The sequence below is a fragment of the Megalops cyprinoides genome, chromosome 5, assembly GCF_013368585.1.
Source record: "Megalops cyprinoides isolate fMegCyp1 chromosome 5, fMegCyp1.pri, whole genome shotgun sequence".
Taxonomy (NCBI): domain Eukaryota; kingdom Metazoa; phylum Chordata; class Actinopteri; order Elopiformes; family Megalopidae; genus Megalops; species Megalops cyprinoides.
The window spans coordinates 2,283,383-2,309,830 of NC_050587.1; the positions used below are offsets into that span (position 1 = coordinate 2,283,383).

At 40.3% G+C, this 26,448-nt stretch overlaps 1 protein-coding gene across 2 annotated transcripts; it reads right to left on the reverse strand.

The window, feature by feature from the left end:
- Nucleotides 1-722: 722 nt before the first annotated feature.
- On the reverse strand, nt 723-23,464 carry setx (senataxin). Of its 2 annotated transcripts, none has more exons than XM_036528479.1 (25): nt 23,306-23,464; nt 20,851-21,030; nt 19,651-19,858; nt 19,255-19,361; nt 18,817-19,036; nt 18,463-18,582; nt 16,628-16,799; nt 16,271-16,361; nt 11,852-15,502; nt 11,403-11,511; nt 10,922-11,089; nt 10,392-10,615; nt 9,939-10,091; nt 8,550-8,706; nt 8,332-8,433; nt 6,103-6,215; nt 5,603-5,674; nt 5,007-5,156; nt 4,628-4,735; nt 4,296-4,483; nt 3,692-3,784; nt 3,227-3,394; nt 2,522-2,617; nt 2,325-2,412; nt 723-2,221 (listed from the first exon to the last, which is right to left on the reverse strand). In XM_036528479.1, the coding sequence occupies exons 1-25, from the start codon at nt 23,312-23,314 to the stop codon at nt 1,568-1,570; spliced, it is 7,401 nt and encodes a 2,466-aa protein (XP_036384372.1). In that variant the 5' UTR covers nt 23,315-23,464; the 3' UTR covers nt 723-1,567. The 2 variants fall into 2 exon arrangements, with proteins under 2 accessions (XP_036384372.1, XP_036384373.1); XM_036528480.1 differs by lacking the exon at nt 23,306-23,464 and adding an exon at nt 21,890-22,218.
- Between the last annotated feature and the right edge of the window lie 2,984 nt (nt 23,465-26,448).

A 26,448-nucleotide genomic window follows, 5' to 3' on the forward strand; every position in this document is an offset into this window, starting at 1 on the left:
ACAGTAATCAGGTGACAATCACTAGTCTCATCCAGCATGGCTGTTAACACTCAAAATGCAAAGCTTATAAAAAATGTAATGGTAAAAATGTCAACAGCACAATTACTTTTGCCCTCTTTCATCTCCTAATGCTCTGAACATACAAAAAAAAAATAATTATTAACCAATGACAACCATGTAAGAACATTGTGCAGTTGTAGTGACTACACCAGTCAATCCATACCTAGCAGGCTTCCTTCACAAAGGAATGTTTCCACCATACTGTACATTCAGGGTTCTCACACAACACACACAGGGTGAGAGCAGTGCTCAAAATCACTCTTTAAATGACTGCCAGCTATAGCCTTTCATGCTTCACGAGTTCTTCAGGAAAAAAACTGCCTGGAAACACATAACATGAAGTTAGCATGAATGTGTAACATGAATGTGTCGACTGGCAAAGTACAAAATGCAAGGAGGAAGAATATATGACTATTGACAAAATATAAATTGCAAGGATCGTAAATACCTATTGGTGAAATAAGAAATTCAGGGGGTGAGTATTTATTAAAAAAAAAAAAAAAAAGCAGGGGGAGTATATCTCTCTTACACATCTCTTTCTTAAGACACCCACTAACACTCTGGCCCTGCTCCACCCTGGTGTGCTGTATTCTCACATTAAAGAAATACAAGGCAGAGCACACTGTGTGTTAGTGAGAATAACTGTGGTGTATTTATTGCACTTTTTCCTCTGCTCAGGATAGGAGAGGCATTTTCTCTACAACTGCACCGAGAAGTAGGCCTACAATTAAAAGTGCATCACTACAAAATGAAAACAAATGTACAGTACAAACAATAAAAGTATCTGACAAAAAAGGAAAAATGGCAACCATCATTTTCAGCCTTATTTTGTAAGCTGCTTAAAGAACAAGAGGTAAATATCTACAATGAAACTAGGACTTCTCTTATTGCTTTTTATAGCATTGTGTGCAAGTATTTCAACATTTCTTTGGGAAACAAGTCCAGACCTACTCTTAGGTCTAAACAGAAGTATTAATCAAAAATAAAAACACTTAAGTCCTCAAAAATGTCAAGCATGGGGTTATATAAAATACAAAGAAAAAATCAAAATTCTGAATTTAACCTGACACCCAAGCTGATAGCATGTCGTCGCATCATCAGATATTGGCCATTAGTGACAATATGTCACATTAATTCTAAAGAAATATTCCTCCCATTTACTTACCATCCAAAAAAATCGCACAATGAACTGTATAAAACACAGATTCTCCTTTCTACCCATCATTCAGACCACACAGGTCCTATCAAACAATGCAGGGGAAATCAGCGGAAATGCAGGGGCATCACTGGAGCCACATCTGTGATCAATAATAGTAGTAGGATTAAGTACTTTTATTCGAGGTTAATGCCCATTCAAGACCCTGAAGTACATTTACCCCTTAAAAAAACATGCTGGGCAGTCACACCAAGGACTACCCCCCACCAGAGGACTGTAATCATCTCTCTTGAATTCTACAAAATTGAAAAGAAAAGCAGAAATCAGAAAATAAAACAGAGTTTTTAAAAGTCATCTCTTTTCACGCTTGGAGGAAGTGTCTGAGGTCCGGTGGCTGTCAGGAGGGCGTTTCAGCGGGGGCTGGGGGTGTGGAGCACGAAAATGGTGGGGTACATGGGGCGGGGTCTGCCGACTCTGTTCTTTTGGATGGGAGTCCCAGTGCCTCCAGTCCCCTGGCACATGATGGGGCACAGCGTGCTCCTCCCTGCTGCCCCTCAAAGCTCTGTTGAGAGGAAAGCTGGAGGAGTGCCCCTGCTCCCTTTGCTCCCGGCTGTCCAGCCTGGGGTGCGGTGGCTGGGCGGCCAGCCGAGGGTCTCTAGGCCTCTCTGAACGCTGAAGCAGGCCCCTCCCTCTCATGGTCCCACCCACCTGGTGAACATCTGACACCTGGTGAGCTGTGGTAGGTGTAGCCTTCTCCTTTGCAGAGGTGGCGGAAGTGCTTCCTGTGGCAATCTTTTCTGTATTAACAAAGGCAGGGGCCTCAGCAGTAAGCCCGACTTGAGAGGGAAAGCCAGGCTCTTTTGGTGGGTAGGACAAGCTCCTTATCAACCCTGAATCCTGTTTGAAGATCTGCATGGCATCCGTCCTGAAGTCCTTTTCACGGGTCTTCACTATGGTACCCCTCACATACGCATCCTGTATCAGTGCACCCCAATCACTCTGCTCCTGGAAGTAAAAACATATGAATTCCTCAGGAATACTTATTAAAGCTAATGAAAATGCTTATGAATGCTTTTTGCTTAGATTTAACCTAAAATCTTTTACCTACCCTGAGTGTCCGTAGATGACCCAAAATAAATAGGCTGTACTTCGCTCTTGTTATGGTTACATTCAACCTCTGTCGATTCCCTAGAAATCTGTGTGTGAGAAATGAATCTTTTATGACACATGCCCATCTAATGGAGCACAATTCGCTGCTTGCCCTCCTTCCTCAGCGATGTGGAGATGACTGCATGCCCTACTCACCCAATAGAGCCAGGCTCACCGCTTGCCCTAACGCAGGACACAATGATGCAGTCCATCTCTCTGCCCTGAAAGCCATCTACAGTGTCCACCTCCACCCTGAAACACAACAGGGCCAATCCTGACACCTCAGCTACTTCAAGCGCTAAGAAAACAAGAAATCCACAGGCTTGTCTAGACACTGACAGAGTAACAGAGTAGAAAAGGTAAGGATTGTGTGAAGACACTCACTTAGAGAAAATGAGTAAAATAACCCTGCAGTTTTAAAAAGTCCAAAAGTAGCTGGCTCTAGTTACCCCATTTCCAAACAAAACCTCTCCTAAAAATTACTGTCAATGTTAAGCATTTGAGTCTGACCTCTGTTACACTAGAAAAGCCTTGGCGTTTCCATAACATATACTATTCAGTTTCAGATGGCGAAGGTACAAAACGTGTAGCTAACACATTCAAAGTGATTTTTGTGGTCTTCCTGCTCCGACTGCAAACAGCACCTTGCATTGTTGCAGTCTTTTTAGGGTTCACTCTACAGAACATGGCCATAGTTGCTCTTTGAAGACACTGGCCCAGCCATAGTGGTTAACTTTAATCACCCATACTGATGGACTTGAGAGAGTTAAATCATTCATGAAATGGAATGAAACGTCCTTCCATGACTAGGACTGGGCACCCCTGACTTGTACTGGTGTTTGAGGTGCGCAGAGATCTTACTGTAAGCGCTTGCTCTCCTCCTTAGCCATCTCACGATTGATGGACTCCTGGATCCTCAACTTCTGGGCATTGTAGGGGGTGATGACACCAACTTTAATGATCTGCTTGTCTAGCATCATCTTGATAAGAAACAGCACCAGTTTTACCTCTTTATGATTGCAGAAGGACCTGGAATGAACGTAAATCATCATATTCATAATCTTAAAATCATTACATTAATACACTCAATTCACTCAATTCAATAAAAACATATGTATTGACCACACACACAACTGCTTGCTTTTTTACATCATCCTGAAGAAACTGAGATATAAGATTACGGTTCTCAGAACCAGGACATAACTAGCCTGGTTCCTACAGCTCTTATCTATCTCTTTCCAGTACATTCTGGATAAAAGCCTCTATCATAGTACTTGCATAGTACTTATACATTCAACCTGTGTTAAAACATTGCCCAAATCTTACTCTCTCTCCTTTGTCTCCCGTCCATCAGTCACGTCAAAAAGTATGTAGGGCTGAAAGGGCCACCTGTTTGAACGCCTGTTGTCCACTGTATTGCTTTACAGCAGAATAATAAAAAAAAAAAAAAAAAAAAAAAAAAACATGCGTAACTAGTGTGCACCAAACGCACACAAATATACAGCATGCAAGAACCTACAAGCACTTCACAACCAACTAGAACCTAAAAGATGACTCCGCAAAAGCTCAAAGCCAACACGCATCATCCTATATCCTGTGATCCTATGACCCTTCACTACAGCCAGAATCTGCCCACAGTAAATATCAGCTACACTGTTGGGTTCTTTCTTTTAGTTTGAAGCACTTGCTTTCTCATTTCACAAATACACTGCAGTATTGTCTAACAGATAATATTTCTTTTAATATCTTTCCTATTTATTTTTCAATTTACATTTTTCTATACATTAATACATATGTTTTGTACTATCTCTCAGGTGCTTGCTTTTGTGCATGTCTGATCTTTCGCTGTGTCCACAAAAATACATAAAGGGCCCACACTGTGGCCACAAAACCTCTGCAGGGCCCCCCTGCACCCCAACACCCTCCATACCGGTCCGTTTCGAGTGTGCGGCCGTAGACATGCATGGAGGGGAACTGGCAGATTTCGGGATGCATGCGGTACTGCACACGGAGGAAAATATAGGGCACGCAGACTTGGGGGTTCTCCCTCGCCATGCGGTGGAGGCACTTCCACAGACGCGCCATCAGGGACTGGTCATACTTCTTCTCCTTGGCAGTCTGAACACAAGGCAGGAGAAACGTTTCTCACCAGCCTGGCTGTGAACACCCACCAAAGCACCAGCGACTACATGGAATGGAGTTTCTCCTGACAACGGCCATGTGTGCATGCTTTGACTGACACACCAGATTGGGGTGTGTTACCTGGGAGATGACGGTGGGAGGCAGCTGCTCAGGATCCCCCACCAGGATGAGGGCAGGGCACCGGTATAACATGGGGATGAGAGTCTCGGGCTCAGTGGCCTGTCCTGCCTTCAAGCAGCAATGAGGAGTTTATGTTTACCTTATATGTCCACAGCTACAGCACACGCATCACAATGCAAACCACTGATTACCAACTAAATACACACACAACAGAGAAATACCCACAGCATGGTTAACCTGACATTGTATATATTGTCTGTGTGATGTGAAATAGTGCCAGGTGAGTTTCCCCTTGTGGGAATAGTTAAGTTTACTATGTTAGTAATTAGAGCTGAAGAGCTGAAGCCTTGGGAGGTAATAGGAATAGGAGAGCACTTGCTTCGTCCACAATGATGCAGCTGAAGGGCTCATGTCCTAGGCGGCGGAAGGCGGACTCCAGGACCATGCTTCCGCTGGTGCTCAGGGTGCAGCAAATAATATGGGCGCCCTGCAGCAGCTTGGCCTGTGTCTCTTGCTTCCTGCTGCGAGTCTGCCAAAGACGATTTACTCACACACACACCTTCCCATAATCCAGCAACACACTGCTACCTCACTACTACAACCAGGTAATCAAAAAAAGCCTTTCATAGTTTTTTGTTTGTAGTAATTCAGTTTCTTTCTAAACTCAACACATGCAGGTGAGATAACTGCATACCTCTGTAGCTACAGTTTTTTCAAACATGGTTAACAAACATACGTAATCTCAATTCATATGTATAGATATGTAATCTCAACCTGCTAGGAAGGGAGAAACTTTGTAAACAGAATGAAAACACTTCAAAAGAATAAGAAGTCCAGGATCCTTAGCTAAATCTGGGACTGGAAGGTTAGAGCATAAAAGCACACAGTTCAATACCACACACTGAAGCAGAGGCTGTGTAACCTGTTACCCTCAGAACACGTGACCTTGAATCTCCAAATTCAACTGTTTCTTACTTCTTTTAGCTGGCGTCCAAGCTGCTTTCTCTCGTTTGACAGTCTGAGTTTCTGGTCAATCAGCCTGCGGAACTGTAAACAAGCCAATAAGGAGAGGGGGCAGGGGGACAGAATGGTGAATATCAATGACTGCATTAGAGTCACAGTGGGACCCCAGGTGCTCAGGAGCTACCCACAAAGCAGGACTGCAAATCAGCCTATTATTATCATGTGTTCAGCTCACTCAGATCTTGTTAGGACTTTAATTTTTGAGGTTTTATTTTTTATTTTATCTGTTATTAGGGGTGGTTTTTCAGTGCTTATTTATACCAGTAATTTGAAGGTCTCTGCTTTAGTTTTTTTTTAAAAAACAATCATATATGACTGACAAACCATGTACCAACACTGTTATTCTAACCTGGGCCGAAACCCTGGTGGTAAAAGAATGTATTTGACACTACCTTATTTCGGTTGTTTTTAATTGGTTAGAGTGTGCTGTGCTTTGCTGAATGCTGCATTACCTCCTCAGTGCCCTTCTTCTCCGTGGCACAGCGTTGTGAGAGCTGGTCGATGCGCTGGTCCAGCTGCACTTTACGCTGCAGGATGCCCATATCATGGCCCTGTTGGGCTTTTTCTGCAGGGATCATGAGCATTGCATGAACAAAAATCCAGCTTTGTGTGTATTACAAACCATCACTGTTGCCCTGTGCACAATAGGTGATCACAGTGAGGATTGAAAGAAAAGGCAAAATGTCAAACATCCATCAAAAAACATCTACACATTAAACCTCATAAAAAAACCACCCTGAGATGCAGCAATGTCCCTCACTCTCTCAGTGACTGACTGACTGCCTGAGCAACCCGGTCTGACCCCGTTTCAAACCAGGTGCTTAAGTAGCCAGTGCAGCGTGCATATTTGCTTACACGACCATTATTCTCACTGTCATAAATCAGGGCAGCTCCACATGTCTTATGCACAACTGCACAAGAATTCACGCTCAGCTTTTACGCACACTCAGGTCTGCTCCTCTCTGCTTTCCCTGCTGCACACACTAATGGCCATGAATATAGGGAGGGCTGACCCATATTGTGCAATTGAGCACTGCATCATTTCTTGCTTCCCAAATTAATGTCTTCATTAAAACAATGACATCAATTTGTAGTGTGTCCTGTTCCTTTGCATTTAACAGTAATGATTTTATAATGTGACAGAGTTTATTCTTTGTCACTCAATCGTTACCATAGACTGTGAATGATAGTTCAACCAATTACAGTTAAGAATGTTCTAATGATATCCAAGAATATCATTACAGCCTTTGTACTGATTGAGTGTGAAAGGTGAAACACTCCCTCCCTCATCCAGTCTCTACATCCTGTGTTATTACAATACAGGAGACCATAATTAATGTTGCTGAGGTGATGACAATGGAGGAGCACCCGTTCTCCAGTTGGTGCCCACTTGCTGCAGTGCTCTGTGGGATTTGTAGTGCAAGAAACAGCCATCAGCTTGCGGGAGTGACTGCATTATTTTCACTTCAGCTCTCCTGCAGTAACTGTAGAGGTTGTAACGGTAAGTCAAAGTGCAGCTGCCAATTCCAGACAGAATTGCAAAAAGGGAATAAGTATGAAAAACACACCTACAGCATGGATTTACACACACAGGAACACACTAATGCAACATTTACGATGTGAAACTGAGGTAACATATTATTCAAAGTTCATTTTGCCACATGGCCAAAAGGCACACATAAAGGGATTCCTCAAATGCAGTCACTGAACTGTGCCTGTTAATGTATTAATGCAATAGAAATGCAAGATATAAATATATTAACTACAATTAAATTATTCCAATGACATGATTATTTGTTATAGTGTGTTCTGTATTCTAACTTTCACCTGTTATGAAACACACAGCAACATGCATCTGTCATACATACAACGTATACCTGTCACCTAGATAGCTGCTGGTCAGAAAAATCTTGCAGCCCAAACTTTTCTTAAGCACCAATAAATACAGAGCTATGCCAGGCAGTTTCTTAACATGTAGGACTGACATTTTACTGACAAAAGCTTAAGATGTTTAGCCTTATTTGGATGATAAAAACACCCATCAAAACCAGAATCTAATTTGACAGTTTTGATTTTAGCACTGAAAACCTTACTATAGCTGCAAAAACGTGCTGTTTGCTGTGCTTTACTTTTCTTTTGTAACGCAAGTGTATATTACGTGCTGCAAAAAACATCAATTCCCCAATAAGGCAACTTAATACTTGCACAGTATACTACAATAACTATGAGAATCTTGACACAGCTGTAAGAATCTTGAGGATCTAACTCCTCACTGACAGAGTTGCACTCCTTGTGCTTTTAGTTACTGCTTTCTTACATTGCTTATTTCACTGATTATTTTTTTCCTGTTTGCATTTTGTAGTTTTCATAACATAAAGCTAGCATTACTGCTAGCTACATGTGAATTCACAAGATAAATGACCTTCCCAAAAAACACCTGATGAGGGTAGTACACACTTGCAATGTCCAGATGCAAATGATGACATTAATCTGTTAACTAACAGGCAGATCAACTCATTTGGGTGTTAACACTACTTCTGGAATAATTAAAGTTCATTACCCCTCAATGTTGACATTTTTCCCCAGTAAAAACCTAAGGCAGTCTCCACACCTGTTTCACATAGAAAGTGACCTTATAATGAAGTGAAACCACAGGCTTCCATTTGTAACCAAAGACTTACGTGTTCTGACTCGTGTCTGGCTGTCAAGGCTGAAAGGCTTCAGATGTTTTGAAATAGTCTTCTCCATTCCCAGTCGCACTAAATTTATGTCACCACAATTACCTGTAATGACAAGAGTTTAAAAGGTTCAAAAGGTTTCTTATCACGTTGCTGTAATAGCTAGTGTTATTAAGAAGCTGCATCGGATCATTAGTAGTATAAAGTGGAAGCCGGCATACCCTGTGGATTTTGTATGTCTCTGCAGTTCTCCTTGAAGACCACAATGATTTTCTTCATCAGGCTGTCTATGGCGGCATTGGACGGAGCGCACAGGAGGACTCGGAGTCTGCCGGCCTTTGGGAGCCCTTTCCCCATGCCAGACAGGTTCTCATGACCCTGCAGACACACAGGAACCGTCAGGAGCTGTATCAGGCAGCCGGAGGCCTGGCTCACCACCAGAGTGCTGGAGGAGTAACAGAACCTTAGGCTTTACTCGCACATTGCTGTCATGACAGGGGAAAAAAGAGAGATGAGGAGTGGAGGAAAAGTGTCTCGGCTGCATGTAGAAAGTAGGTTTGTATCAAGCAATACTGCATCAAATTCTTCAGTACTACAAGAATATTTAACAAGCCTTTTTTTTGCTATTCTTCAAGAAATTCTTAATGTGACAACACATAAAACAATAAAAGTATTTAATGGCATGGTCATCATAAAAAAAAAAAATAATAATACAACACTGATTAAAATCTTCAATTCTTCAAATAAAATGGCTAAAATGACTATACACCATTAATATCTTTGCTCGGAAAGTATTACAAGGTCACATCCTTGCACATTTATTCCATTAGCCCTTTCAGTTCCACACCTATATTTTGACATAACCTATACATTAAAAAAGTTGAAATGATAAAGAAAAAGCAGGATCATAGTCATCTCTTCCAAATCAACAGCACAGCGACCCAAGAGGTGGCTGTGAGGAAATGCAGAGGCAGGTTTCCGTTAATCATTTTGCTAATGTGCCTACAACGCCATCTACAGGCAGATATTAATTTCTATTTACTCATGTGCTTGTGAGACAGTCCTCAGCAGAAATGCAGTGCCAACACAATTACTACAAAGTCACATTTATACAGATATTTCATGTATACAAAATATGACTATAAATTCTTTGTGTAAACTAAGTGGATTCACTCATAAACATGCAATTGTTTTGGTTCTTCATATACTTAAGTTATTCTCAAAACCCAAAACAAACTCAAACTGTTCACCCAACATGATGACAGATTTAAATCCCAGAGCAAACTGTTGTTGAACCTCTGAGTTCTGACTTAACTATAGAGCATAATGTTAATTGCTACCAAACTGGATTAATTCTAAAATGTGTTCGCAATGTGTTCCTACTGCTCATTCATTCTTCACTGCAAACTCTTAATCAGACCTCCCAATTTATGCCCAAGACCAAGACCAGATCATGTCAGAATTTCCACAGAGCATTTTGAAACCATCATACGGTAAAACTGTCCATCGGAAAGAACTGCATCTAATCAGCTCAGAACTGGTCCATGTCAGCTGTCAGCAAGGATTACAGCATGAAGCACTCATACAGGAAGAGCATGGATAGTGCATACCCCTGAGAAAAGGCAGTGGAGCAGCCCTGCAATGGTTTTGCTCTTCCCTGTCCCTGGTGGGCCATGAATCAAGCAGATCTTGGGAGTCCTCTGCTGGCGCTTCACAATAGACAGCCCCCAGCTGATCGCCTTTACTTGCTCAGGGTTGAATTCCTGCAGGGAGGGAGGGACAAGTCCATGGATGAATATGCTAATAAACAGACAGGTGCAAGGTCTTAAACCTTTGTTCTAAAAAGTTGGGGAAATCACACAAAAATATAAACACACCTTTAAACTAAAGTTGCTGTACAGGGTCATTGTGTATTTAAATAAAAGTCCATGCTGGGATACATGAGGTGTGCACCAAGTATATCTGAGGATGCACTGTACAAGCTTAGTAGCACTAACCAAAAACAAATTCTGAGTTTTAGGTTACTGAGGAAAGCTTTGATGATGTAATAGCGTGGCTCTTACGGGTAGACTCATGACGGAAATTTTCTCATGGCCTGGTTGGAAGTATGTGAGCTGGGGTGCAAGGAGTGGTCTGAACATGATGTTGGTCTTCAGCAGATACAGGGCTCTTAACTCCCGGATGGCACTGACCAAAGAGCCCACCAGCTGGCACTTCACCACCTGGTTGTTCACCGAAGAAACGTTTCCCCGAGTTTGGATGGTGATGTTCAGAGTCTGATTTGTGCCTGAAACAAGACACAATTTACAAAGACAAAACACACACAACAGTAAATTGTTTTAATGGCAAATAAAAACATAAAACACAGCTGGCCACAGGTGCAGTACTGATGGCTACATTTCAGCACACCTCAAAAGTAAAATTACTGGTGATATCAAATTTTACATTACTTTAAAAAGAGTACCCCTCAGTGTATGTCGCTCAGCTAAACTAAAAGGGACCTCCACGGATTATGTAAATGTAAGATAAGAGTGGAATGAATGGAACTCTATCGGTTCATGAGGACAGTTAGAAGAGTATCAGCATTACGCACCATCAGAGAAGAGATTGGATTGGGACACATAGCCAAAGCAAGCGTGTTGCTCCATCGGCTCTGGCTCGTTGCAGGAATAAGAGTATATGTTCTGAGGCAGCCACAGGATCACCAGGTCATCCTCCTTGGGGCACAGTTGCTGTTCTGCAACTTGGCTACTAAGGCAGGCTAGGATATGAACAGGTCACACACACAAAAGCATTAAATCCACTTGGAAGAAAAAAGCAGGAGCTTTTTTGACATGCATGGCCAACAAATCCCATTTATACCAATATCAAATTAAATGAACATTTTCCCTACAAAGTTGATAATATACAGGTCATCACACAAAATGACAAATTGATAGTCCTACATATGCAAATGCATCTGTTGAGTTCATGATTTGTATAGATATCTCCCTGAATTCAAATAATCACCAGACCCTAATACCAATGCTAAAACCACAATTCTACAGTGCAGCTCAAAGACAAAGTAAGCTTACCTGTGAAACTGGCATTGGCGATTTTATTGCTGTATTCAATCCCCACCACCTTTAAATGGTGAGTTATTAATTGTCCTGAAGCAGTTTTCTTTATCCAGTCATTTACAAGCTGTGACATGAAAAAGGGAATTAAAGTACACTCCACAATGGGACTGAAAAAAGTACAATCACAGTCTTAGGAGACTAAAACACATCTGTCCAAAACTATTCTTTGTTCATTTGTGTGGCAGTCAACTCCAAACATCAAATGAACATTTACTTTAATCAGCAAATTTTTTCTGCTAGCATAAGAAAGAAAATGCACTCATTTGGGTGGACTAGCTGCAAATAATCAGGATGTATACATCAAGTATTGATATGTCTTTTCTGTAATTCAAAATATCCAATAAAAATGACTGTGCACTGACAAATACGCTTTATATTCATATATCATCTGACCAACTGCATACCTCTTCGAAAGTGTTGATCAGCAACAAGGGATAAAAGGTCTCAAAGTATTCGTCGTAAGACCTGTAGGTGCTGGCAACCTCCTTCAGTGGAATACTGCACAGATCTGAGGGGACTCCAAACTGGGTGTAACTGCAGAACATGTCATAGGTCCATTTCAGTACTGTCTGAATAAGAACAGACTGATCAAACTTATGGCTGGCATCCATGCGAGGCACCTCCCTGTTGATGGGGGTCTCTGGCCTTGCATAAATCTTATAGGAGGGGACTTGTGGTGACAAACCAACAGCGCTGCTCTGAATGGAGTGTGAACTGACAGGGTGTTTTAACAGGGGCTGATGAAATTCAGGCTGGGGTGTACTTGTTCTCCTAACAGGCACTTCTGGGCGAGCAAACTTGCTCTTTGCAACTGCAGCAGATGGCAGTGGCTTAGTGGTCTTCTCCATCTCCTGGACCAGGGTGGCACTCCTTGAACTGGGTGCATATATTTTAGTGGTTGACGGTTTGGCCTTTTTGAGGGACAAGGGTGACATGCCGGGCTTTAGAAAGAGGTGGTCATCCCCCTTGTGAGAAGTGGATGGTTTCTGGGCAGGGGACTCAGGCTGTGGTGAGACCATGGCATCTGGCCTTTCCTTTGCCTGATCCATCCAGGGAGATTTTCCTTCATAAGTTTCCGTTTCAGCATCAATGTCCATGTCCACTGGATCCCTCTGTGTGAGGAACAAATCATCATCATCCTCCACTTGTGAACACAGCTCCATATCTACTGGCTCTATCTGTGTGCGACACATCTCTTCAACATTATCCTCAGAGCCTTTACCCACATCATCTTTGTCAACAGCAGCATCTGTCTTTACATCATCAATCACCTCCTTTGCTTGGAGCCTGTGACCACCAGAATAGAGAGGATCTTTGCACATTGTAGTCGAAAAGCCTAGATGGCTGTCACTGGAGCTTATTTCTGTAGTACTTAGTTTCTCTTGTGATCTTCGATCAGTGCTCCTTTCTCCTCTACTGTGATCAGCTATTGTGTCAGGCCGCCATAATGGAGGGAAAACCGAATGGTCTTCCTCGTCCTCTGGGACTGTGTGAGGTTTCAGTATATCATTCCACTTAGAATTTGTTTTGCTTGTTATGTCAGAGGCTCCTTTTCCAGCTGTTTGATCGGATAGATTTGTTCTACGAAAGGATCGTGGTTTCGCTCTACTTTGCCTAAAGAACTGAAGGTCCTGAGAAGCCAGAAGTTTTTTATTACCCTTAACAGTGAGTTTCTGAGGCGAGATCATCTTGGACTTTCTGGTCCTCCTTATTTGCTTCTTTTGCTCCACCTGGACACCCTGTCCATACTTTCTTAGTTGCCCAACACAGTGCAATGACCTCTGGGATAGATCAAAAGCCTTACGCTCTTTCTTCTTCAGCCCTAGTTTCTCCACAGCAGAAGTGGGTTCCACAGGTTTTCTGACCTTTTTAGGAGGAACTATGGCAGGGGTGGACAACGAAGAGGTGGGAAGCTCAGAAGCAAATCTGCTCAAAGTTGATTTCGAATCTGTTTTTTTGTTTGGTTGTTCAATTCTGGAAACCACACTTGTTATACTGCTTTTCACTTGTTTCTTTCTGTAAGGGCTTCCTTTTGCAGAATTTTTTATGTGTAATGGCTTTGGCTCAAGAAAAACATCTCTTTTCTCGGAACTGCTTTTCTGGTGTTCAAGAGAACGCTTCTGCTGCTGTGCCTGTTGTTCCGCCTGCAACACCGCATTTTCAATCAACTCATCAGAAATAGGCTCAGTATCATACCCCAAATTATGAGAAAGGTCACTTGGGCCAGGACTCACTAATTGTTCACTGACTGTGGACAGTCCTCTCTCAGCTTCTGGATTTGCTCCATCAATTGCATGGTCATCCCAGGCTGAGAATATATAATCCTGTGTTTCAAATTCAAACAACTGAGAGTCATACTCACTTAAGTCACAATGACTAGGACTCTCTTGCAACTCATGATCATGATCAATGTCATTAAGATGTTCACTCTTTACCTTAAGCTTCTGATTTCTACATTGATTTTCAATTTCTTTCTTGCTGCTAACAGAAATGTCATTATCTTCCTTGGCAGAGTCTGAATCAGAAATGATGATTACATCCATAGCAGGGTCTGCTCTATCCTTGAGATCTTGGTTGTAATTTGTTCCTGCATTTCTCTCTTTTTTCCTCCCTTTCTGTTCTCTCCTCTCTTTTACATGGGAACTTTCTGGACTGGAATGAACACAATATTTAGGTTCTTTAACATTTGTAGCAACAGAGGGTTGGTCATTATCTGTGTCAGCCTGAAAACTGCTGTCTGTTTCGCAGTGTTTGCTCTTTTGTGTTTTTTTCAGAAAATTCTTAGTGGAGAGAGGCACATCATCACCATATTCACTACCTTCTTGTGCAAAAACACTACTGTGAGCCACTGCTGCATCTGATGTTGAGGGCCTTGATGAGTCCGGTTCCTGTACACCAACAAAAGTATTCAAAGGTTCTCTAGAAATTCTGTCAAGATTTGACTGTTCAACATCAGATGATATGTTATCTGTCAGATTTTTATGATCTGACTGCTTCTGTGCAATTACTTGCAGTTTGGAGAAAAGAGCTGGACTCAATCTAGATTTGAGCTCTTCCAGCTTTCCTGGGTCTGGTACCATCTTGGTCACCTGGAGAGGGGCTTTTAGCTCTCCAACTGATTCAAATTCTTCATCAGAATCATATGGTTCTTTCTTTACAGAAATAACATCCGTCTCTCCTGTTCTAAAACCTGCATTGTCTCTGCCATCTGCTGCCTTCAGACCACCTTGCTCGCCATCCCATCTTTGTTCATATTTTAAAGCATAGTTGCAATGTTGTACGTAAGGTTCAGCAGGGTTATTACTGGGAGGTGGCATGAGGGCATCCACATTTTCAACAATGCCAGTGGCTGCAGCTGGTGTCTTGTCTCTCATCAACTTTACAAGACACTTTAGACAATTCTGTAGCTCCTTCACATCAGAACCCGTGAGGCTCCACTCCTTCAACGGCATCTCTCGAATTTGTTTGTTAAGCAGGTCTAGAAACTGCATAGATTTGATGTGCAATGTCAATTTCCCTCCTTCTTTGAGAAGGGACCGTATTAACAGCATACAAGCCTGAGGGACAACAGTGCTTACTTGGGGACTTCGGGACAATGGCTTCAGAGAAGAAGTAGAGGACACACGGTGTGACCCACTGTCCACACTGTTATGAAAGACTGCACAAGGCAAAGTGGCACATTTCACAATCACCTCCACCCACTTGGGGGAACTGTAATACAGCACCTTCATGCGATCCTTATTAAGGTGCAACTCAACAATGAAAACAAGTATGAGGATGAAAAACTCTGTGACTTTATCACACGTCTGCACCCGTCCATTGATGAGGTCCTTGATCTCTCCACACAGGTAGTGGATGATTTCCCCAATGTAGACAATGCTGAGGTCATTGAGGTCCATCACAGACTGCACAAAAGGGATAAACCACAGGAAGGTGCTGTTGTGGACCCGCATATCTTGGCCCATGTCTGACTGCAGTACATCCATCAGGGATTGCATTTCCTCATATATGACACTGCCGCTCTCCACACCCTGAGAGCCCCTTACACTGTTACCCTAGAAAACAAGGAGAAAAGTCTAACACTAAAAAATCAAGCCAACATTTGATTTTTTGTAAAGAAACAATATTATCCATTGGCTTGATTAACCTACCAGACAGGATGTTTAACTGCAGTGTTAATGTAAAACATGCTATGATTTAAGAGTAAGCAGGGCAAGTTGTTCTCAACATGATGACTCAGAACATTTGCTATACAATTTTGCTACAATCCCAATCACTTCGCTCACTTCATGGTTAAAAAAAATGGCAAAACTGCACACACTGCTGTTGTAGAGATACACATTGAAGCTGCTGTGTATTCTTTAATGGTTTCGCACTATCGACCAAAAGAGCAAACGCTCAGTCGGGACCCGTGTACCAAAATGCCATGACGGCCAGAGAAGACCAGGAATTAGGCCACAGGCATGCTGACAAAAGCAATGTCAGTGCCATGCTGATGACTTTGGCATGAACTAGCTGACTTTCTGCTTTAGAGCTGGACAGAACTTCACCTTGGTCGCATACTTACCAGTTTTATTTTTGGGACAACACAACATCAGGCAAATCAACATCTTTGTGACATCAACATCAAATCCCAGTCAGACACAAGCATTGCTGTGCACTAGTGGACTCACCCATGCTAAAAAAACTATCACAAAAATGAACACTACTGCAGCTTGTTTATGGGACATCTACCGATCTTGAACATATTGCTCATGAATCATGTCATGTGCACATTTCGCATGATAAACTGTCAATAGTATGAAAGTGAAATGGGACATTACCTTCTTTTTTTCTTTGATATTGGAGTCATATATAATTTGACTGCAGGTCACCATGTCATCATCACTTCTTATTTCCATTTTGACCTTCACCCTTCAGGGAAAAGAAATCCATCAGAAACCAGATGAATATATTAACTGTTGCATATAACAGTATAACACGAAATAGTTTCTTTGTACAAGAAATAAAAGCAAAAATTCTGACAATCTGATGGGTTTTCATTTACATTTTGCGTGATCAGCTGCAATTTCAATACCACAAAAATACCATGTATGCAAAAGGTAAATAAAACACCCATCAAACAAAGATCTCAGCAATGACAATGAGTGGCAGCCAAATATTTTAGTATAAAATTGTACATCATAGTCTTCTGCCGGATGTTGTCAATCTCAGTGGTGTAGCTGTGGCTTCCTGTTATTGTCTGGAAAGCCGGGGCTGGTTCGATCAACTGGCCCCAAATTTTAGATCCCAAACGATCTAAGATCACCATGAAACACTGTAGCGCTGGCCAGAATGGATCCATGCCCTCATCTGGAAACAACCCAAAAGATCAAATTAATTTTTACAAGATTATGATATTATTTCACACATGGAGATGGGAGGTATGTCAGTCATCAATTCATGGGTTAGCACACTGACTAGCTATACAGTTCTATCAAATAACCACAATGATTATGAGGTCTGAGTCCCAAACACTTCTGTGCTATTTATGTTCATTTAAACTAAAGGTGTAACAATGCATCCTCAGACTTTGAACTGTTTCAAATTTCCTACTCATCATCAGCCAATATTTTTTCATTTACAATTTAAGACTGATTTTATCTAAAAGGTGTGATTCATTTGGAGTAGTGGAACCTCATACAGTAAAACGGTAATAATTCACAACTATGTAACATTTTTAGAACATACAAATTTAGAGGCATATCAGTCATATCAAAATTTCAACTGATTCAAATGTCTGCCCTACTCAACCCAGGTGAAGAAGAATACTGCAAGAAAACTGGTACACACCACTGAGGTGTATCTGTAATAGAAATAGAATTTGCATACAACTTCGACCAAACAATAAATTCCCAAAACTGACCTTTTTTTAAAAAACTTTTTTGTTATATGTCACCTTCTCCACCTCAATTTCCCTGCCCATCACATTCTCACAAATGCTCCAGTTGCCTTACTATTTTTTCTTATCATTAGTCTGACATGTTTAGTTAACCACTTTAGTCAATAGAAATGTTCGGCATTACAAAGAGAGCATTACATTTAAGACAGCACAGAGGAAGCATAATATTTTGAAAGATGACCATCTTCAATTAACAGTTTTCACTCTTTTCAGTCATTTCTTTTACCACTGTGTCCAGCAATTTGGTTGTCTCCATCCAAAAGTTAAAATGGACTACAAGTTGCTCTACACTAAAACCTTTACATACATACATACAAAATACGAATGCAGTACCATAGACTCAACAGTGGTTTTCTACAGCATCTGGCCAGGGCTGGAAAAGGTAGCTAGCTGGCGTGAATTGACAGATTATCAGATTAGTTTTGGTTACATTTGAACCACTGTTCTATTTACAGATATAATGGCACATATTCCATTATTGGACAAGTTCTTTCAAACTATCTAGTTTTACATTTTACCCAGACTATAAAATACCATTTCCTATAGACAACATTTATTTGTAATCCATTTCACTTGAAATTATGCAAATTCATTTCAAATCTACCTAATCTAATCTATCTTCTATCTATCTACTTTCACAAATGTTAAGAGTATGGCTCAGTGTAGAGTTGGTTGGGTTGTGGTTCGTGGCTACATGTTATAATTCCAACAAATATTGTACAGTGCCAAAAATATTTTGAAAAGATTTTCATCATACAAAAAGAATCAGTTGCAAAAATAGGATTGCCATTAAAATAACTTGCATCAAAATCATACAAAAACCAATTTACAAAAACACTTTAGGCCACAATACTGTCTTAAGCAGCACTTCTTTAAAGCAATACTACCCACTATCCAAAGTGTTTCACACATGCATATTCTTGAACCTATAATGGACTGATTTGCTATATTTTCCCAAAGTGGATATGCTGCCAAGGGTCTAACAACAACATGCCTCTCCCATTCAAAATGTATCAAATACTGGCCAACAATATGTGTGGGATAACTGACGTGTATTCTTGAAATGATACTTACCTTCAACTGCTTTTTCCATTGTGTTAAGAATGCACTGCATTATATCTGTCTTCTTATCTGGGCCCAACAATAGCGAGTCCATCGCTTGAGCATCCAGAACAGTCAGGAGCATGCATATCCCTGGGGGGAAAGACTGAGTACTGATAACATAGCAAGCACAATGCAGACATACACACTCCCAACAAGCCATTGTTTTTTAGAATGGATTTACAGTGTATCAGCAAGTAATAAGTTGTGTTCATTTAAGATCTAGATTGGTCTTTACGTATAATTTTAGTGTTAACTTGAATCAATACGAACATTTTGCTCCTTATCTAAGACACAGCCAGCCTTCAAAACAAAAAACAGAAATACCTAGCCAGTAGTTCTTGTAGTTAGAAGAATCATAGAGATGACTCGGAAGGCAGACCATCTTGCTGCTCGCAGGATCATAGGATGTGTCTATGTCACTGTTCTGGAAGAGATCTAGCTCAATTACGCAAAACATGCTGGTGAAAATATCCTGGAGATCGTAGAAGTCATCACGGTCCACCTTCCCCAGCGATCGTGCTGTACGGATGGCCCAGCGCCTAACCTAGAAACAAGGTAAAGCAGGTGTTGATTACTGTACCAAATGTAATGCAATGCTGTATTTGACACTGAGCAGGCTGTAATGTGGTACAGTGAAGTGGTACCAAATTTATTAAATATGCACACTCTTGCCATAAAAAACTTCAGATGAGAGTAAAATGCTAGTGCTGAGGATGGCCCTGCAATTTCAATCCTCCATCATCTACAAGACTGGCTCCTCACCGTTTCATTAGGGTGGACAAGGAGGAGATATATCCCCTGATATTTGTCAAAGACTTGAAAGGAGTTTGTCTTTTCCATCTTACAGAGTGCTTCCACAAACATTTCACCTGATAAAACAAACAACATTTTTTGAATTATACCAGGACAAGCTGTGCAATAATAACCTTCCCAAGCTCATAACACCACAGTTGTTGGAGTAATTTCATCTGGGCAACAGCAGTAGGCTACAGGGAGTGTAAAACTCTGCTCTTACATCCAGGTTTCTTTCTGTCAAAATCTTACGAGATAAGTGCTATGCCAATCGAACCAAACATAGCATGTTTGGTTCACTCGTCTTCTGAAGGACAAAAAGCAAACATCTCTTGTATTCATGACATAAAAGCAAGGCAAACTCACATAGTTTGGGGTGACCCATTAAGTAGGGATACTCCAGTATTTCAGTGAGAGGGACCCGTAAGAAGTTTTCATATTCGGCTGCTGTAAACTTCGGGACCTGGATCTCTTGGTCATCCTCCACGATTAGGAGGTCGTCCTCCTCCAGCTCCTCCTCAGATGCCTGAGAGAAGCGAGCCAGAAGACGGGATGTCTCCAACTCCCACAGCCGCTGCAAAGGACAGGAGAAAGGAGAGCATAAATATAATCGCTCTGTGACCTTCAAAGCCTGACCTTCACAGACATCCTGATGGCAGCAACTCCTGCACATAAGAACATAGAAAAGGGTGAAAGCTGGCCAGCACAGTGAGGTACACAATACTGTTTTAAAAACACTGTGCTTATTTAGGTCTCCTACAACCATATTCAGACATAAACAGTTGCTGCAAAATCGTTTTAAAAATGCGCAGCCAATTTCTGCTGCTGCCAAAACTACATCAGAATCTGACTCTCAACTTTAGGCAGGACTGTGTATGTGACAGCTTCTTCATTGATTTATCACCCTGACAGATTTATTTAGTCTAAGTGTCTAAATGTATGTGAGAATATAATTTTCTTATAATCATTAAAGCACACTGCACTGAACTGACTGACTGCATTTCCCCCATTTTTATTGCTGAAAATGGTTTGATCAATTCAAGACCAATCAAATATCTGCACGGATTACACACCCACACACACACACCCATTTCCTTTAATGATGCTGCTGGTCATCAGCAAAGCCAAAATGCACAGGTTCAGGTGTCAAAAGTCAGTTGTCCAAAAAAGAAAGAAGAAAAGACAGTGAAATCAGGAAAATGATGAAACAATGACCAAATTTGAGTTGAGGCTGTAGGCAGATATAGACAGCAGAGCTGAGAAAGTGCGGGGGGGAGGCAGGGGAGCCAGCTGCATCAGCTAGCAAAGCAAACACACTTGTCCATGTGCCCCTATAACTCCCCAGTATAGCTAGATCAACCATGATTGAATATTTAATATAGCATCTACTAACTTCACTAGCTACTGTCTATACATAGGGATGGAACTTCTATGATCAGACATAGAGGCTGATATTTTTATTGTATTATAAAATTATAATTTTTCATATATTGCATTTTCCCTGCTTTGTCACAAAATACATTCCAAATGTAAGATGCTGCATGCACGCTTGGCCTGGAGCATTACCTTGTGCAGTGATGGCAGCTCATCCCTCACTCTGTGGTACTCCACCACGCACTCCAGGCAGAAGCAAAGGTCTTTGCTGACAGCTTCCTCATCCTCAAGAGTCAGTGACCCACAACCATACTTCTGTAGTAGGTCTGCAGCTCCCGGGGTCACCGGGGTACACCATCGGCATGTGCTCATCTTCATGACATACAGGGGGGAAAAAAACACCACACACACAAAGATTTCTTAGCTGTATAATGTGTTAGCCAGAATTCTCTCATTTCAAAGAGATATGAAAATAGAAGCAGACACTTTAACTGCAAGCTTAAGACACTGAAACCCTACTTGGCAAACCCTTCTGTATACAGAGTGGAGAAACATGTTATCCACTGTAAGATGAAAGTTATTTTAAGAATCACAGGTCTGTGACACTGAGCCATGTCATTCTGGTGAATCTCAGTTTTAAGTGAACAGAAAATGAAAATGTAATCAACAAATCAAGTTTTCTTTTCAAGATTGTGGTCCAACTTGACATTGATAGGTACCACTACAATTCTACCCTTCCACTGTTAAATGACAAGGACTGCAATCCTGTTAGCTAGTAAGCTCTCTCAATTACCCTGTGTACCTTTTGATAATGTGGAAATTAAAAATAAATGACTGCTCTGTGCAGTTAACAGGAAAATAAATAGGTAGAAAAGAACGCCATATGAAAGGGGAATTTTAGTTTCAGCTTAAGGTTTTTTTGGTAAGGTACTACTCCCTAGTAATAGGGCTGATATTTACACCTCCCCTATCCCTGACTACCTCCTCTTCATTTGAGGAAAACACCTGTAAAAATTCACAAAATTGCATTAAAATAACTTTATTCAATATAAATGCTCTCCAAAGTAAATAAACATGAATAAACGCAGTGAAAACTCACCTCTCTTTTATCATTTGGAGTGACATTGTATGAAATTACCTTGCAGTAGCTTTATTGAGTATAAACACTCTCTAAAGTAATTAAAAGTGAATAAATCTGGTGGAAAACATGAAATAAAATTCCTTTTGTTACCTGGAGCTGGAATAAGTGATCCTCATTGTGGTGTAATGGGATGTTTTGCTAACACCAAGTGTTAGGCAAATCATATTAACCGAGGACCTTGAGTCATCAAAAGTACTATCATTGTTCATGATAGATGTCAGTTTTTGAAACTTAATTCTCACAGATTTCCTGGGGCAACACCAAATGACATGGGAATTTGTTTCCAAGCATGTCATAGATCAACATCAAAATTATTCAACACTTGTGGAAAACCACCCTTTCAGTCAAAGTCAAAGAGTTAGTTGATAGATTTAAGTAAATTTTTTAAGGTCTTATGTTCTGAAAATAAGCACGAGGTAGACAACTATATTTACTGAATTCAGCTGTATTCTCTCCATACTTCGATGACATTGTTGGCACAATCATCATGAGATTAGGCAAAATACAAAATGAACAGTTGAAATCTATGCAAAATATTATACATGCAGCCACCTCGCAAATAATGTGATTTATCGGTTAATTCAGCTTTTCTTAATCATGAGTCTAATTTTCTTGAATGGAGGCTGTTAGCTATAATTCTGTCGAGTTCCGATAGTCCAATGACATGTCCAGCCATTCAGTGTATAACAATACACTAAACAAATATTTCCTGTTGTAAACAGGAGCTAATTGCCTATGTACTATTGAACTTAATCTACCCTCTTAAGTGAACAAGATAATCAGTTCTTGACAACTTACAATACTGTAACTGTTTCACTGCCGGCAACTGTAGGCTCCTCTACTTAAGTATGTCTGGCTACACATGTGTACCAGTGTTTTGGGAATCTATCCCAGCTAATTGTCTATATTACAAGGATTGGCGAGCCATTAATACCATTCAGACACTCATCACGTGTTAGGAATGACTGTAACGCTAACTACACACAACCATTACTCTGAATTGGTTGGTGCTAGCCCGCTAGCAATCTAACTGGCTTGTTTGTTTAATTGACAATTAACAGAATTTATCAATGCAACGTTAAATTACATAATCATTGCATCGAAATAACCATAACTTGCGGTAGCTATGTTAGACAGCTACGTTTTTCATTGTTAGAGGTTTGCTAGCTGGCTAGCTTGCTACTAACATTTGTCTATTACGACCAATGGCGACCTAGCTAGATTAACATCTGAAAAGTTGACTAAATTGAACAGACTGTTTGCTAACTGGTTGAGTAACGACGGCTGAATAGCTTCAGAATTAGTTGCTGTTGTTATTTAATTTGCCGCGAAATTTCTGACGACACGCACCTCGCTTGCTAGCGCAGTCAGCTACTTAGCTCAGCAGCTACCTACTTGGCTAAGGTTTTAGCTATCAGGCCAGCGTTAGCTCTCAGTCACTTTACAGCACATGCACTTTAAAGGCCTGCACCTAACTGCGTTTTACTCTTTGGAAATTCCACTCACCATATTCATGTACCATTAATTTTTTTCTCTCTTAGCTAACATTATTGAGGGAAACAAAAAATCCCCTTTAACGAACATCCGACCATTTTGCACTCGCCTTTTCAACGCGCACTACTGAACAACGAAACTAAACGAAACGAAACGAGACCTCTGCGAACTTGCGAAGCTAGAGAACGCGACAACAACAACGTACTTCCGGTTTTTCCCCCCCCAATTAAAAGTGACATAAGCAGTCATGAATTAATAACACATAAAAGACCAGTGTTGAGGAGTAATGAACTACATGTAATTAAACTAGTAGTTTAACTACATTTTGCAGTAGCTTGCTGGTAGTTCAACTACATTCTATTTGCACAGTGATTCAAGTAGTTAAATTAGTTTTTTTTTGCCATTTTTTGTGTAGTTAACTACTAAGACTACAAACAATTTTGGGTCATAAAAAGCTGACATTCCTTGCGCTTTACCATGAATAGTGGGGTATTATATTTTTTTGGTTTATGTATCACCTGTGAACAAGTGGGCTGTTTTGCAATAAACTCAACTGAGTGGCATTTTTTTGCTGGCATGTGACTTTTTTGTATTATATTTTGTTATAATTTCGTATCACGTGTACATTGTGAATTGGATAATTTTTTTCACAGAGTAGTTTGAACTACTTTTTCTAAGTAGCTTTAGTTAACCAAACTAGATTTCTCCCTAGGGTAGCTTTGCTGTAGTTGAACTTCTTCCAGTGTGAACTAATTGGTAGCTTGCAAAGCTATGCTTTCAAAGTAGCTTCCCCAACACTGTAAAAGACAACGTTGGACCGTATATATATGACCATATAAGACTACTTTTATGTTCAAGCTTAATGCTGGCAAAAGCAGCAAAAGACGGGATATTCATAAAATTACCTCTGCGTGAAAGTCGGCTTATGCACTGTTAAGGCTTTTCAGCACTGATTTGACACACATGCTATGACACTTTAGTTACGCTAGGTTACTACACATAACATGTACTCACCACTGGGCAGACTACTGAAGACTCAAGTTTTATTTCAAACAGCAAAATAAATAGACCTCAGTGGAATACATAAAATTTACTACGTGTGTATTGTCACTTTCTAGAAAGCCACCACTGTCACAAACACATACTGTCTGTACAGAGATGGTATGTGTCAGTAATGAGATTATTATTTACTTTACTTTTTTGCACATACACAAACAGTGTATTTAGAGTAAAGAGAGTATTGATATGAATTTGTGTTTGATTAAAGATCAATACGTTGAATGGAATTTGCCTGTAATATTACTGTTTGTATTTTGTCCAAGGAGGTAGCTAACTTTTGATTGGCAGTAATGAATAGGTGTATACACTGAATATGATTAAATATATGGTAAGTAAGTTTTCTAGAGGCACTGGATTTATGATGTTGTAAAAGAGGCAGGAAAATTAAGATGAAGACGATTAGGATGAATAAGCTGAGAAAGCCAAAGAAGAAAGTGGAAAATTGTGCAGTTTGGCCATTTATTGGCTGTGGTCAAATGAGTTAAATAGTACAGGTGTAAATGTGAGTCAGAACTCACAGCCAAAAATAAAACTCAATGCTGTGTAGGTATGGGATAAGCACTGCCTACTAATAACTTGGTAGATGGCATACCTGCCATCCCAGTATAAACAGTTGTACAATATAGTGAATAGGCATTCACATTTTGTCATTTACAGATGCTATTATCCAGCATATAGCGATATATAGTGATATAGTAGTGTAAATTATATTGACTTGAATGTAACAACTTACACAAAAGTTCATAAAAATGCTATCATGATGTTGTTATTTCAGTTTTCTTTTGAGATGTAATTTCCATTCAACATAGCTCATGATTTTTATTGTGATTATAAAATGGCGGAATAATCACTGGAAGTGCAAGACCAGAGGCTGTATGTTCATTTATTTTCAAACAGCATTAAACTGTATGTGTTGAATATTATTTGACGGTAAGCCCAGAATGACTTTGGGTCCTCAGACTATGTGGTTTTCATTAGTGAACTGCTTTCTTGAGTTCAAACCACAAATGTTCAATTGGTTTGAGGTCTGGAGCGGTCTGAGATGGCTAGCTGAAAACATTTATTTTGCTCTTAGTTAATCGTTTTATTGTAGATTCTGGGGAATGTTATGGATTAGTTTGAGTGTTTTGGTGGAGGGTACCAGGTATTTGGACAAAATGTTTTTGTGCATGTTGCCATGTTCCTTACTGCCTTACTGTCTTAACGAGGGCACCACAACCCAGAGATGGAAAACAGCCCAAGAGCATAACAGACCCCTGCCATAAGGTACAGTGATCAGTGATTTTTTTAAGAAGCTTCATCAACTATATTGCTGATTGAGCTCAATGGAAGCTTCCTCATGTTGCATGTGGGTCTTGAGGAAATAAATTATTTCAAGTACAAACTTCTGACAAGTATACAAGTATCCCTGAGCAACACACACGATAGACACTCTTGCTTTTGGATATTCAGACACCACTGAATATTCACATACCAACTTCATTATTAAAGAGACAAATTGTGCAAATGGACAAATTAATTACACTGCACTCTCAAAGAAAGCACACAACAATCAGTTAAGCAATTTTAACGTCCATACATCCTGACTTTACATCTTCTTGATGGCATAGTGTTAAATCATGCATTGTATTTGTGTCTTTTGTCATACACATTATTTTTCAGTACAGATAATTCACTCAACACACAGACTACAGGTATCAAAGTAGGGATATTGTTATAACTGCTGCAGAAACAACTTAACAGGAGAGTTCTAACAGTGCTGTTCAAGCACCTGCGAGATAAAGGTAAAACACAGTTCTGCATAAATATCTCCTTTCCCTTTCCTCCAAAATGTATAGCTCTAGATATATCATAATTTGATTTTGCAAAAGATCTTACAATTGTTTTATCTTTAAACTAGTCTTGCTAGTGTCTGCATCAGTCACATGAGGAGCAAGACGCCCATAGATTTATCCCTTACACTAGCATAGCGCTCTAAAAAAATAAATAAATAAAATAAAAAATAAAAGTCATGTATGTGTATTTAATTTTGAAAATCGGTATGGGGTTAATTTAAGGCAGGTCTTTAGAATCATAGGGATACTTGAACTCTGTGT